The 15,819-nt window shown below is 30.5% G+C and overlaps 1 protein-coding gene across 1 annotated transcript in view; it reads left to right on the top strand.

The window, feature by feature from the left end:
* Positions 1-7,652, top strand: part of LOC143056205 (uncharacterized) — a 33,608-nt gene extending 25,956 nt beyond the window's left edge. Inside the window, exons 16-22 of the mRNA XM_076229289.1 lie at positions 20-224; positions 1,637-1,753; positions 2,430-2,584; positions 3,306-3,416; positions 4,233-4,353; positions 5,384-5,477; positions 6,794-7,652. Of these exons, the coding sequence (XP_076085404.1) occupies positions 20-224; positions 1,637-1,753; positions 2,430-2,584; positions 3,306-3,416; positions 4,233-4,353; positions 5,384-5,477; positions 6,794-6,932 (942 nt within the window). The 3' untranslated portion in view covers positions 6,933-7,652. The remainder of the gene's footprint in view (positions 1-19; positions 225-1,636; positions 1,754-2,429; positions 2,585-3,305; positions 3,417-4,232; positions 4,354-5,383; positions 5,478-6,793) is intronic.
* Positions 7,653-15,819: the final 8,167 nt, after the last annotated feature.

Raw genomic sequence — 15,819 nt, 5'->3', positions numbered from 1 at the left:
TAATTTCTTTACAAATTAGTTTCAGAATCGGACCAATGTTTCAAAGGAGGACGACGATATCTACTTCTACGGTAGAATGGAGATGTTAGAAGACACTATGCAAATATCCCGCAAAAATATATCACTTAAATCGGAATTGGCTCGTGGAAGGTTTGCTGTGATTTTTCTGGCGAAGTATTACACTAAAAGCGAATGTCATGATGTTGTTGCAAAGACATTAAAAGGTAAATTGTTTTCAATAACAACGTCATCAAATACATTACTAATAGGTTTTAGAGTTTAACTATTATATCTCATCCTACCCATGTACTATAGTATCTGTATACTTATAAAGCATGTACATTTAAAAATCTTCTGGTCTTGAATAGTGTTCTAATAGTTTTAGCAATAGCAATCAAACAAAAGAATAACATTGAGTTAAAAATGCGGAGTGCAGAGAAGTCCAATAAAATGAAAATTATAATACTGTATATATGAATTTTATGTATGCATCTGAAGCAATGTTCCTGATATAATATCGTAAGCAGTACCCAATGCACAACGTTTTAAGGCAAGAGTGGATAAGAACCGAAACGATTTTAGATCATTTTAACCAAAAGAGTTCAAACATTATATCTATATTCGTCTAAGGTAAATTCTAGACCGAAAGTGTTGTAACTAATGTCTCGCCATGAGTTAAAGAAACATATGTAATTTACATACCACTGACTTATATGCCAATGTTTACGTCTATTTAAAATAACATATTTACTCTAGCAAAACTGAAAGTGTCTGATCCAAAACCCTTATATTTCTATGTTAACTGATTTAAAAACCACAAAATAAAATGAATTGATTTTTTTTTATCATGATTTAACTTAAAATCTGTATTTCCGAAATTAAAACTCGCCAGTTTAAGACAAATGAAGTTGAGATTGATAACATTGTGTTATTCCCATTTTTCAAGCTATTCCGGAATTAAAATCTTTTTCATTGAACATTTGCTGTTAGTTTTTGGTGACTAAATTCATTTTAGGGTTGCCGCTAAAGCGCTTAAAACTTCAACTAAAACAGGGGCCTAATAAAACTCAACGTCAAACACAGTACTATTCTTTCAGTTCTAATGCAACTCTAAAACAGAACCAATCAAATTCGCTCATTTAAATAAATGCAACACAACGTATATGCATACGTGCACTATTTCAGAAAAATTGATGCCCTACAATATATGGTGGTACAATGTATCAAATCTAAATGAATGATAAATATAAGTTTGCATTTCTATTTAGTTATTGATATTGCGATGCTTTATATGATAATTATATCATGTCTTTAAAATTAACGAAGATAACGAAATGAAACCTGTTTTTTTGTGCATTGAGAATATTTTTCATTCAAAAAGTACAAACAAATGGTTTAAATTTTCTATGGTAAATTTAATATTAAATTGTTTTTTTTTAATGTAAAAACGACAAAATGAATCTCAACTTTATATTAACAAACGGAAGGACTGGAAACAATATTCATATTCATAACGTTGTACGTGAGTTTTCGAAGAATAGGTAAAACTGAGGGAAAAATCTATAAAGCATCGCCATGGTATCTATCATTGACTAAAAACAGGCAAATGCGATTAATTTTTTCTTTTTTCCATTAGATGATCAAAACGAAGAAGCAATAATGAAAATGAAAGCAAAAATAAATTTCTATACTGCAAGAGTTGGTCGTCACAAAAATATTTTGGAGTTCATAGGAAGTGTTGAAGACGAAGTCCGTAAGTGTGAATCGATGAGAATAAAAACAAGTACAAATACATTAAAAATGGGATACACAAAATAAAAGAAGTTAATTTTACAAATCAAGGTGTATCTGTTAATGGTATTACTTAATAATTTAACGTACATCTAATTAAATGAATTTTAGAAGACAAGGAGCACCAAACTTTTCACAGAACCAAATCTTTACTTTTTTGTGTAGTGTTTTTCACAGATATTTGTATTTTTGCCGTTTTTCTTTATTGGTCATGGTATATTTTGTGTCAAGATTCTTAACACTCCAAAAAACAAACATACTGAAGATGAAAAAACAACCAGGGTGGAGTAAAAATCAATACAACAACAATCCAAAGAAACACAACCAATCGAAACAACAGTCAAAGTACTTTATTGTAACAAAAACAATGTATTCTTCAAATATAACCAGATCAAATTCGCCATTAGTTTAGAGAGTAGTAATCGAAAATAAGGAAATGTGGTACTACACGTATTACCAGTGAGACAACTAGTATACGAAGTGGATGAAAGCAATTGCTATGACAACATACGATTAATAATAATACTATCGTTTTCGTGTTAACGACAGGTCTGCTAATGTAGGTACATAAATATTTTTAATGCATTTATTGAATGATCATTGACAGAAACAATCATAAACTAAAATGTGTTATATAGGTGGGCCAATGATGATACTGGAGTACTGCTCCAAGGGAGTTTTGAAACTATTTCTAGAGTCAATAAAGTCAAAAATGTCAGTTGACATAGACGAAAGACTGTACAGAATTGTATTTGGAATATGTCTTGGAATGGACTTTCTGGCTTCAAAGAAAGTAAGTATTGATTATATTCATCTACAATGGGAATGTAATCGGAAGCAAATCTCATAACTAAGTCTGTCTAATATATATCGGATTCGAGCTGCTTCCTACAATATTTATATACAAACACTTTCAGCCATTTTGTCCAATAAAAGTCATCAAAGATACCAAGCAATTGTCTACGACAGTTGTATGTTTTAATTACATAAGACTCAATAATTACGCTCGATTAAAAACAATTAAAATGCCACATCAAATATCAGATTCAAGAGAGTTGATAACCGAGCGTTGTAAAAAAAGCTGTGCCAAATAAGTCCAGTGCAATATGTACCATACATAATTGTTGTCACATCTTTTACTAAGGAACAGCAATAAAAAATAGATTTCAAACTACAGAGGTTTTTAAATTCATAACCCCTCAAATATTTGTTAAGTGAATACTGATAGTGTGTGGTATAATTGGTATGCAACAGCGCACAGTTTAAATTGTATTTTTTATTTTCTTAATAAATCAGCTACAAAATTTTCTAGGTAAATGAATAGCTATATTTTACACATCATAAGTTTTTCAATAAGCGTCATCTATTAAAAATACATAACATAAAAAAAGTCTTGATAATTTCGAAATGCAAAAAATTAGAGTTTGTGTTTTGTGCAAATGACTATTATTAACACATTGTCAGCTTAAAGCAATATATTCTAACATTATTCATGTGTTGTTATACACCTTTAGATTGTTCACAGACGTTTGGCTGCACGAAATATATTACTGAATGACATGTACGAACCAAAGATCACAGGGTTTGGTCCAGAACCCATTTCTGACGAAGAAGATCCCAAATCTGTAGGTATTTATTTTTATGCAAATACGGATGGGGTATCGATATATAATCCGCTATCCCTCTAACGCTTTTTTAATTTATAAAACCTTCTTAGATTACAAGACTATTAATATCATTATTCTCTCCTATTTTGTTGTTTTTGTATTTACGTATAAGTTTAACGGAGGAAATCATTTACTTTTAGCCGTTGCCTTTTTTTCAGGTCAAGAGTATTCTTAATAAAGCTTTTTTGACAATATCAAGTCTGAAATATGATAACTTATTGATATGTCTGTTATCCTGTTTTACATTTTTTCTAGATATATCTCATATTCCTCCTGATATCTTATTGGTAAACTTTTTTTTAAAGTAAGTGGCCTTTCCACCCATGTTGTAGGAAAAACCTATGTTTGAAGCAGAGTACTCAGAATCGGCACCATAATGATATCACAAGAACATAACACCTTTCAAAATTTAGTTGATTGGATAAGACTTCTAATGTATTTGCACAGAAATAAAAAAAAAAGACGAAAAAACAATAGTTAATTGGCCTTAATCAAGTACTTGTTATCCTCACTTACAGAAAATCAAATGCACAAGTCTGCTTTCGTAAACAGTAAGATGATGTTTTGAGGTTTTAGTGTACTTCTGATAAATTTGGCTGATTTGTCGCGAAACATCGGCTTCCACATACATCATAATAAAAGCATCTACTGTGAAGGTATATTGCAGCCACATTACAGATTTCTTTGACATATTCATAATTTTAGTTTGTCGCTAATGTTCATTTAGTATAATTTCTAACTTCTAAATGAAGAAAATAAAAAATTCAATTTTAGGAAAGTGAAAGAATTCCAATCAAATGGTTGGCACCAGAATGTATGAGTTCACCACAAAATGCTAATGAGTTGAGCGATGTTTGGTCTTTTGGAATTGTCATGTGGGAAATTTTCTCACTTGGTAAGATAATAATCGAATATGATTTCTCTACACTCAATGCAAAATACCTGACAAAACAAAAAGTAAAATCAAAAACAAAACAACAAGATAAATAATGTTTTAAGTAATTATGAAAACAGGTAAACTGCAATCCAGACGAATACTTAGTATTTGAGTAAATTAAGCATCAAGTAGTGTATTAACTCAGATTTAATATACCAATTACATAAATTAACACAAAATTTTACAAGTAATAGATAATGTTCTATTTGAAGAAAAAAAAAAATACGTACAGTCGTTATGCAGTGTGATTCTCTTGCTCATACATAGTCAGTTAATCCATAGAATTTTCTTTTTTTTAATTCTCGAGCAAAATTGTTTTACTATATAGTCAAATAAAAAACAAGAAATAAACAGTCTGTTGAAGAAATACAACCTGAACGATTTTTAACAAGATTTATCTTGCAAACACCCTATAACCAAACGAATTTAAAACACCGGACTCCAGACGAAAACAACTCATCCGAAAATTTCACGACAAAACAATCAAGCAGCTAAACTAAATAAAGGAATACACGGGAGAAAAGATACCAGAAAAACAAATCGCTACAATGACAGTTTAAGCACAGCTATGTCATGTATTAAAAAACTTTATCCGATGTTACTTTAAGAAATACAAACGGCTGTTTATATTGTTATATTCAATAACAGGGTAAGAAATTTGTAATGTTGTAAATCGCCGTACTATGTAATGATTTGGTACGGTATTTGTATAAACGTATGCTAGCAATATCAAATGACATTACGTCAAATGGCGAACGTTTGAAGCCTAATGAAGATAAAAACAAATAAACAATAAATGCAATTGTAATTCTATGTACAGATAATTAGCCATGGGGAAATACGCAGAATCTGGATTTTCACTTTAAAAAGAGCATTTATCTCTAATGGAAACATGCCTCTCTCCCCCCAAAAGAAACAACAAAAAATCTACAAATAATTTGATAGTAATTCTTATCATCATTATTATTATATTACCAAATATAATCAGGTGAAACACCGTATCCCGGATTACAGAGCAGAGAAGTTCCTGGAAAAATCAAACAAGGCTATAAGTTGAAGAAACCGGAATACTGTGATGATGCGTATGTACAAATACAGAAATTCATTCATGTGATCACTTAGTTATCAGATTTTTAGAATTATAAAATATGATACGCGGGTTATTTAGTATGCACCCCATTTGCCCATGTTTCCCCCCATTTTTACCTATTATGATGGGTAAAGAGAAAATTTAAGCTTGAAATAATCACCAAAATAAGAACCTAAAATACGTTTAACGGTTGATTTCGTCAGTCGACTCCTAATTAGATCGATTGCTCTTAAGATAAGGAATTTACCCCTTTTTTTTGTTTTTTGTCGTATATCTTGAACAATAATTTCAAATAAATAGAAATTTTTATAAGCAAAATAGATCGGTCAGCAAGACTATATCTACAAATAAAACAAATGGAGGAATTTTTAGACAACTCTATATGAGTTATTGTCCTTTATGGGCGATTTTTACTTTTTTTTGTGGGGGCGGGGGGATTGTGGAGATATGATAAAAGAAAAATATATAGGAACTTAAAAAAATTATCAAAGGTACCAGGATTATAATTTAGTACGCCAGACGCGAAGTCTACATAAGACTCATTAGTGACGCTCATATCAAAACAGTTACAAAGCCAAACAAGTATTCCTGGGATAAGAAAATCCTTAGTTTTTCGAAATATTCAAAGTTTTGTAACAGAAAATTTATAAAAATGACAACATCATTGATATTCATGTCAACACTGAAGTACTGACTACTGGGCTGAAATAACAACGTAGTAATAGAAACAATATGTGGTAACCATTAAATACATACAACCAGTACATGCATAGCAAATATAAAACAAATATCATAGTTAAATAGTCTTTATTGATGTTCTTCATCTCAAAGTATTGTGTCAATTTTGCAAATATTCATTCCTAGAAAAATCAAATACAAATAAGAAAAGAAATAATAAAATGTTTTTTTTTGTGAGCCTCGCCTTTTTTTTTATATGTTACCGTAATGCTTGAAATTTTAGCATCAGTAGAAACATGTTGTTTTACTTATTCCAATTAATATCTTTTGTGAATTAAATGTGAGGCACACGTGCTATTTTTCTTTTTCATAAAATAATCAGTTTAAGCATAGAAGACACATTTCTAAAATGAAATTGATCACAATGAAAACTGTTAACAAACATTTGTTCTCAATAAAATGAACATAATACATACACTTTTGCCTGTACATATCACTCATTAAACCAATAACCACGTATACAATGTTTTGAAAGCATGTTTCCATTTTCATCTCTCAAGTAAGGCAAGGCAATCATGTATTGTACACTTAATATAGCTTTGTTGAAACATATAAACCTATTTTTTTTAGATTTTATAAAGTAATGTTGAAATGTTGGCATTTAGATCCTCGACACCGTTCAGGGTTTAAACAACTGAAGGAAGAAATGAATACCATGTTCACCGAGGCTCCTGGTGATGATTATTACTACAGAAGAAACGATCTATAAATATGCTTCACATGATTATACGGACACTGCCGAATACAATAATTGTAAATTCTAATTATGTAACGCACCATGAAAATAACATTGTTCGGTATAACTTTACAACTTGTTTATTATTTATTTTGATGTGATTATAGTCTTTGTTAGTATTACAAAAAGTGGTGGCTGATTTCTGTAAAATTCTAAGTATCGAAAAACATATCAATAATAATGATTTGCGTTAAAAGTATATACGTTTTACGCGGGTATTATATCAAAGGAAAGTCACTTTATAATCGATACATGTAATGCTTTCTACAAACTATTCACGTTGGGGTTGTGAATGCAAAATAATCCGTAAAAGTAAATAAAAGTTGACAGTTTTTATTATGTTAACAAAAAAAATAATCGTAAATTAAGTTGATTTCAGCGCAAAAGACTGTATGCACGTATGGTTATTAGCTAACATTTACCGAAATATACGAGATATTGTGTACAGTCACAATTTGTTTGGAAGATTAATTTAGTATATCTATAATTCAATGTGATAAATAATATAGAAGTTGTCACAATGGTTAATTAAATACATGTATTTAGAAGCTTTTAAGTTATGCGTGTTATATGTTTTGCCTTGCTTTATTGTTTACATATTATTATTGTATTTTATGCGTCAAAACATATATTCAAATCGTTATTAAATTTTTTATTAAAAGCGTTAAGTATTGGAGTCTGTCGTCGTCTGTTCCTCTATATATTATCATTGATTAAAAATAAGATGAAACTTAATTTTTCATTATCTCTATGGCTTATTGTAGAAAATTTATGAAATCATTTTAAGTTCATTTTTATGTTAAATATATATTATGTGTGATTTAAAGGACAAAGTAATAGCACAAAGAATTGTGTCATTGTACAAAGTTTATTGTGTATTTTAATGTTGCAAAATGGAGTGATTTACTGTAGAGACTTCCCGTCATCCGAACAATGTTTTACTAATATGATGGAAATTACCGATGTTACCTAAACACATGACAAAAAATGCATGTCCATTTACAAATGCAGTTTTTACATTTTTTTTTACAGTTTTACATTGACATTAACTTCACCTATACCTTAATTGTCGAACAGCTTCCAAAGTACAGGTACAAACACAAGATACACTATCTTGACCAAGAAACCAAATAAGGTTTCATAACGTCAATTTGTTAACGAGCGAACAGTTTATTTATTTAACAGACACTGATATCAAGTTTTAATAAACCTCTTAAATTGTATATTTGATTCACACTGTTCGGTCGTTCTTTCTTCTGTTCGCCTTTCCATTCGTTTTTCTAGACAAAGATTTCTAAACACTTGTTTTACTTTCCTATGAACATAAGTTGCATTGTTTTATTGTCAAAAGCTTGATATGTATGAATTGGAGCTTGTTAATAATATTCGAATACCTAGACATCTACTTCCTGTTTATTGATACTTTGAAAAAGGAGTGGAGGCATGCGTAGTACGCAGCGTTTTAGTGTTTTAGTGTTTTGTAAAAAATGTAACGAGTACGTATTCATTATGTTTACAAGCACTGTGTATACGTAAAATATGTCTGTTTTTGACTTTTTCGAGACTACAGTATCGTCTCAAACACATTTAGAAAGGAACTCATATTACACACGTTACATACACGACTGGATAAGCCGAATACGCCTACTTTAGTCAAGTATCGTATATTTTGACAAACATATGATGCATGTGTAAAAACATTCATTAGATTGTTTTAAAAAGTCGTTTATTTGAACTTGACATTTATCATATGCATTAAAATGGGTGATATGTGTTCATCGTTGCTTTCACGTTGTTGCATAAATTAAATCGTAAGCAGTGCACATGCACCCATATTGGATTGTAAGGCATCATGATTTCAAAGCACTGTGTTCTGCATTTACAATTTCAGTACATAATAGCATTCCATAAAACAGTAGTGTTAATGATTGTTCGCGTGTACAGAGTTTATTACAAGGAAACCGTTTTCTAGATTATATTATTGTCCACTCCTTCCGTTCGATAATTTTTCCTTTTGTTTCAAGAGAATACTTTGACTTTTCAATGTTCAATTGAAACACACTTAAAGAAAGGAAGACATTTCTAAAGAGATTGATTGTGAGGTCACTGTAAACTACAAAACATAATATGGGGACGGAGTCCCCAATAACAGTAGAAAATTCAATAAAAAAAAAATACGGGAAAATTTCCCGAATTTTTCATTTTACTAATGAACTCAAAATCGTCAAATTTTTTTTGTCGTGTTTTGAAATCTCGGACCTGCGCAGAAATGTACAATGCACTTCCTTTTTCCGGTCCCGTTTGTATGTTACTTTGAGTAAAATATATATTTATCAGTCTAGTATAAAATAGGAAGGAACGCGCAATACCAATTTCATTTTTAATAATTCCTTGATATGAAAAAACGTTACCTGATGATAGCGTTTCTTTGTTTACATTGCAAATGACGTCATAATTTAAATAACGTCACAACTAAATCCCTAACAACAGAACCAAAATCGGAAACGAAACAAATATTTAAGTTACAAAAAAATAATTCATACAGACTTCGTCCCCATTTACAGGTTATGCCTGCCTCATATTATTTTTTGGGGAGAACATATTCGGGTTTTTAACAAAATAATAAACTAAGATACTGTCATTATACCTTAAGCAGATTAACGTAGAAAATTTAGTTTCCTAATACTAGAAGTCACGTGCATAGGAGGGAAAGACGCTTACCGCTGTTTTGGTCAAAGGTCACAGATCAAAACTACAGCTGCTGAAAAAAGACTTATCCAAATATATATTAGATAATAGAATCCCTGGCTAAATATGTGCAATTGAGGGGTTTCTATATGTGAAGTTACTATATCAATATAAAAACGTCGATTTATAAAATAAAAAGCTTTATCAACAGAGAGAGAGCGAGAAGTGACATAACAAAGTTCTTAGTCAATACAAAAACACCTTTGCTAAAACGGAAAGCCAAAAATGACAAAAACACTAACAAAACATTACACAGAACAAAATGGGCAACAACAACCACACAAAAACTCGAAGATGAATTTAGGTATGTACGAAAGATAAGCAGTTCGTTCGAGCTCCACCAGTTTTACCCGTCGTCTTACTCATTCATATATATCTTCGAGAATTGCATTTGGAAAATCTCAATCAATGACAACAGGACGGATCACTACAAGTGGAACATGTTCTTAGTCATCTGTATTACAAAAAATCATCAAATTGGTTAACTAAAACATCATTCTGTTCACAAGTATAAAAAAATTTAATTAGAATATTGAATTAAAATTTCTTGTTAAATCCTTTCAAACGTAAACAAAAGTAACAGCAGTATATGCATGTTCAATAGTCTTAATCATTTAGGCTAAAACAACGTCAGGTCACAACCGATATAAAGATATAGAATATTAAAGGAAAACAGCGGAAAAACAAAAACACTGAACTGCTTACAAAACAAACGCAAACATACATAAATCCGTAACCTTTTTTAAATTCTCGTCAGTAGTATTAATGGATATTTCCCCCAAAGACAAGAAAGGTTAACTAAGGTATCTGAACACCTGATCAATGTTTTGAAGAACGTTTTCTTATATCTTTATTTACTTCAATGGCACAGTAAACCAATGACATGTTATATAAAGATTTATAGGAGTTATAATATGGCCCTCAGTTGTCAAAAATTATGTTCAAGGCCATATAACATCTATATTTTTTTTAATTTAACATGACATTGGTATACTGTGCCATTAAAGTATATATAGGTATAAGACGATGTGGTATGAGTGACAATGAACCAACTCTCCATCCAAGTCATAATTTGTTAAAGTAAACCGTTATAAGTCAAAGTACGGTTTTAACACGGAGCCTTGGCTCGCATTGAACAGTAAGTTATAAAGGGCCCCGAAAAATTAGTTGTGTAATATCATTAAAATCCAAAAAATAAAATACGAAAAACGAGAAACATGTATGAACAAAATCAATAAGTGACAAACACTGAACATCAGGTTCCTGACCTAGGACAGGTGAAAACAAATTTTTAAACGTAATAATAGGTACCAACATTCATCCTTACCTGAAACAATAGTGTAACACCACAATACATAAAGAAACACTATAAAATATAAATTGAAATGGCTTAGCTCAGTTAGAAGACATATGAAAACAAACAAGTGAATATATACTGAACGTTTCTCTGTTCATGCATACCATATGACAAATTAAGTATTATCAGACATTTGTTAAACTATCTATAACTTTTGATTTGAATTTAATAATAAAAAAAAATAACCGTCTAAATAAGTAATATGAAACTAAAAATTCAATGTCATTAATGTGTGATCTAAAATACTTATGATTCCATATATTTCATTTCCAAAGATGTACATCTCAACATCAATAGACATGGGATGCCAATGATCAGTCGTAATGTGCATGATGTGTGCGATCTTTCAGCGAATATTTTGTTTACAGGGTTATCAAAATTTAGAACTTTCTTTTTAATGAAGGAAGTTAGGAAGAAGGACAATTTCATTATGTTGGTATTCGGCGAAGTTACTTACCACAATAGGCAGGTTCTTTTATTGATCAATAGTCTTAATCTACTTAGAATAAATATGAATGCAGGTGTCTGTTTATCGTGTTTTAATTATTTTTGTTGTTATGTAGAATATGACATAATTTATAAATTTAGATAATGTAGAGGTCAACATGACGACATCCTAACTAAATGAAATATTCCTCAGCATGGCATTGCGTAATACATGCCATTTTGTCTATATATACTATGTTTGAAATTATCTTTCCAATTCCTTTACTTCTATCGGTTTTAACATAAATCAGCATCGTAGGCATCTGTTATGCAGATATTCCGATCATCTATCGGCACTCTTTTTACGTTATCTATTTTATACAGTTGATAGGTAAATTTATACCGTTATTTATTGAACATTATCAGTTATTTTAAGCACCTGTGATTATTACACAGATTATGATCACAAGGGGATAAGTTTAAATCCTAAAAAAAACCTTCAAAAACAATGCAGTTATCACAACCGTATGTACAAGTTTTTGTCAAGAGCTATGATTCATGCCATTAAGTATCAATCGTTTTGTATTAAGTTTGTTGACATGAGGGAATATCTTATTTATGGAAGAACTTGATAATCACTGTGTTAATATTTGATCATTTTTAAATACTCGAGACATTAAGAAATTCACGTTTTTGTTGAAGGTCTTATTATAACTTTGATAACTAGGTACCAGGATTATAATTTAATAAGCCAGACTCATTAGTGACGCTCAGATCAAAATAGTTATGAAGCCAAACAAGTAAAAAGTTGAAGAGCATTGAGGACCCGGAATTCCAAAAAAATAATTGCCAAATACGGCTAAGGTAATCCATTCATGGGATAGGAAAATGTATGGTTTTCGAAAAATTTAAAGATTTGTTAACAGGAAATTCATTAAAATGACCATATAATTGATATTCATGTCAACACTAAAAGTGTTGACTACTGGGCTGGTGATACCTTCGGGGACGAAACGTCAACCAGCAGCGGCTTCGACCAAGTCATGTAAATAGGTACCAGGATTATAATTTAATACGCCAGACGCGTGTTTCGTCTACATACCACTTATCAATGACGCTCAGATAAAAATAGTCATGAAGTCAAACAAGTACAAAGTTGAAGAGCATTGAGGACCCGAAATTCCCGAAAATTGTGTCAGATACGTCTAACGTACTCTATTTCTTGGATAAGAAAATACTTAGTTTTTTTTAATGCCATTGGGTTTCTGTCTCATTGAAGAATTTCTTGCATCTAAAATAAATTTTGAGATGTGAATGATCATTCTTGATGTTTACGATGTTTAATATCTTACAGAAACAATAGACATCACGTTTACAGGATTATCAAAACATTTAGAATGCTCTTTATAATTATAGAAAGTCAGAAAAAAGGAAAGTATTTGTATGTTGGACCGAATTTCGCGAAGATACATATCGTAGTCGGCACGGATCCATAGTCTTTTATTATTGTGTTGTAATGCAGAATACACTATAACTTTACGATTGAATTAAGGTCAAAGAGACGACATCTGATCGAAACAAAATCTCAGATAATATCTATAACCTTATCAACATTGAATTATTCGTGCACATGACATTCTTTATTTCATGTTATTTTGTCTAGATAAGCTGTTTACCATTACTCTCCCAAAGTTCTGTTACTTAAATAGAATTGTATCTGGTTAAGATGTGTCTAACCTTAAATTAATTTGCCTCCTTTGATTAACAAGATCGTCTACCTCAGTATCACGAAAATTTGAAGTGATTTTCACCAGGGTCATTTTCATTAAGTACTTCAATCTCTTTTTCCAAAAATATTTATAAACTTAAACAAATTGACAAACACTAAAGATATGCTGGAAATTTAATATTTTCGTTTCTACCTTGAAATAAAAAACTTGAATAAAATATCGAACTCCTTCGTAAATTTAACCTTACCATGTCCATGAAAAATGACAAAAAAAAACCAACCGTTAGACTCTTAAATCACAACGGAACAAATAGATAAAAAGCTGTGTTTTTAAGCTTGGTCAAAGCATTTTTTCGTAGAAAAATCGTTGGTTAAACGGGGTTTTATATCTAGCCAAAACTTTCCAAAACTTTCCACTTGTATGCCAGTTGTTCAGTATAGTTCTGTTATATTAACAATATTGGCTGAATAACTTAACAGATACTAAACTTTAGTAATAGATGCATTATTTGTTATTGGCTTTGAAATAGCTGTAAATTACTCCAACATATTGAGTTTCAGACAGCTCATATATGTCGGTATACCATCTTTTCCGCAAGTTTATTGTTATCTCTTTGGTAATTAATGAATAATAAGACCAATTTGTTACATATGGTTATGCGTTTGTTGATAATCGCCAATGGCAGTCACCAGGGTTTACAAAAAATCCTTTTCAAATATTTTTTGTAAAAATATACTTTTAACTTTTATGGTCTTATGAAAAAACTTGTTTGTGATACATTTATACCCCTCTATCAGAACATTTAATGTGCATGCACGCGTATACGGCTTTTATCCAACGCATTCATAGGTTTAAACGTTGTTTTTATTTAAGACTGGTTTATATGTGTATATATACTCTACTACAATCTCAGAACCAATTGTAGAAATTTTTTTTTGGCATACAATACATTTTTGTAAATAAATAGACGTTTTACTTGAATATTGTTTTGCTTTAAAGATCCTAATCGCATATATTGCAGAGACCGACATTCCTTCTAAATGTTTGAATTATTCAATCATATACATGTTTGATACCACTTTATTCATGTAAACAGAACATATTTTTTATTATGATTTTTCTGTAACTCCAAAAAATAAATATTTGTTGGGGGAAATGTTTCCGGATCGTTAACAGAATATTAAACTGATAAAAGTTCATTATAACTTAAGTAGATTTGTATTTGCATCTTCTTTTTTATATGTAGTTTGAACGCCAATGAGAAAATTCTCCATTCATTTCACAATGTATAAAAGTAAATATAACATATGACAGCTTTATAAAAAGAAAAAGAAGCCTCAAATGGTCAGTACAGAGTTATCAGAATAAACATTTCCGAAACGAAAAATCAAAAAAACATCAAAAGTACTATCAAAACGTTTCACAGAATAACTCAATATTGAGAAGCAAAAATCACATCTAAAACTAATGGTAAATACTGGTGCTTTTAAAAGGGTTGGCAATTAAAGCTCCACTCTTTACACCAGTCGTGTTACTGATTTGAGTATACGTCGGAATGCTACATGTATATTTTGTAATATCACAATCGATAAAAAAGATCGATTTGCGACAAGTGGTATAAGTTCGTAGTGATAAGTTATGCAGATATTCAATATTGGTTGATCAAATCGTGAAAGTGTATTTTTAGATGTAAAATTTTGTAAATAATAAACTTTTTAAAATCAATTTCAGTAATACTTCTCCACGACGATCTGACAGGTTAACCAGGATCTGTGAACACATGATTATTATGTTGAGGAACTAAATACCTTAACACGTTACTTTTGACAGATTTCAGCAATAGTTTTGGGCATGTGAATCATCAAAGATTCGATTAGGAAGCCTGTGTCAGGGTAAATCCTAATTTAAATGCATTACAGTAAAGGCTCTGGTGAACGTATTGGTAACAATCATTGCTTCAAAATACCAGGTTTCTTATAGTCGCAGGAGCCAACATGACTGACTAGGTCACTTTGGTAACCAATAATTGATAATAAGGTGTACAATGGGTGTACTGGTTTTAATGTTTAATAAAACATACTGTTTCGAATCGTTGAAATGTATTACATTTCGATATTTTTATTTCCTCTCCATTATAAAATGTGTTGTTCGGTGAATATCTGATGGCTCCCAAACTTTAATAATTATTTTATCCATGGCCAGTTTATGGTTTATTCTCTACCGTAATTTCATGTATTTATTGTATCTGTAGCCGTTATATTTAGTACCTGTTATTTTTCTAAAGATAACGATAGGTTTTAGACCCCCAAAATGCTTCAAAACAGTGTAGTTTAAAAACACAGCATATACAAATTTCTGCCAAGAGCTATGATTAATGTCAGTGAATATCATTTGTCTTGTAATTATTCATTTTTTCATTGAGGGTATTTTAGGTATTGATGACATAACTTGGTAATTACTGTGTACATCATTGATTATTTTTCGACATTCAAAATTATTAAGAATATGACGTTAGAGTTGAAGACACACGTTATAACTTCTATATATCTTCATTCAACATGTTATTGGGTTTTTGTACCATTGAAGTAAATCTGAAATA

The sequence above is a fragment of the Mytilus galloprovincialis genome, chromosome 13, assembly GCF_965363235.1.
Source record: "Mytilus galloprovincialis chromosome 13, xbMytGall1.hap1.1, whole genome shotgun sequence".
Lineage (NCBI taxonomy): Eukaryota > Metazoa > Mollusca > Bivalvia > Mytilida > Mytilidae > Mytilus > Mytilus galloprovincialis.
The sequence above is the reverse complement of the archived record's forward strand: the minus strand, read 5'-3'. Positions and strand labels throughout refer to the sequence as shown.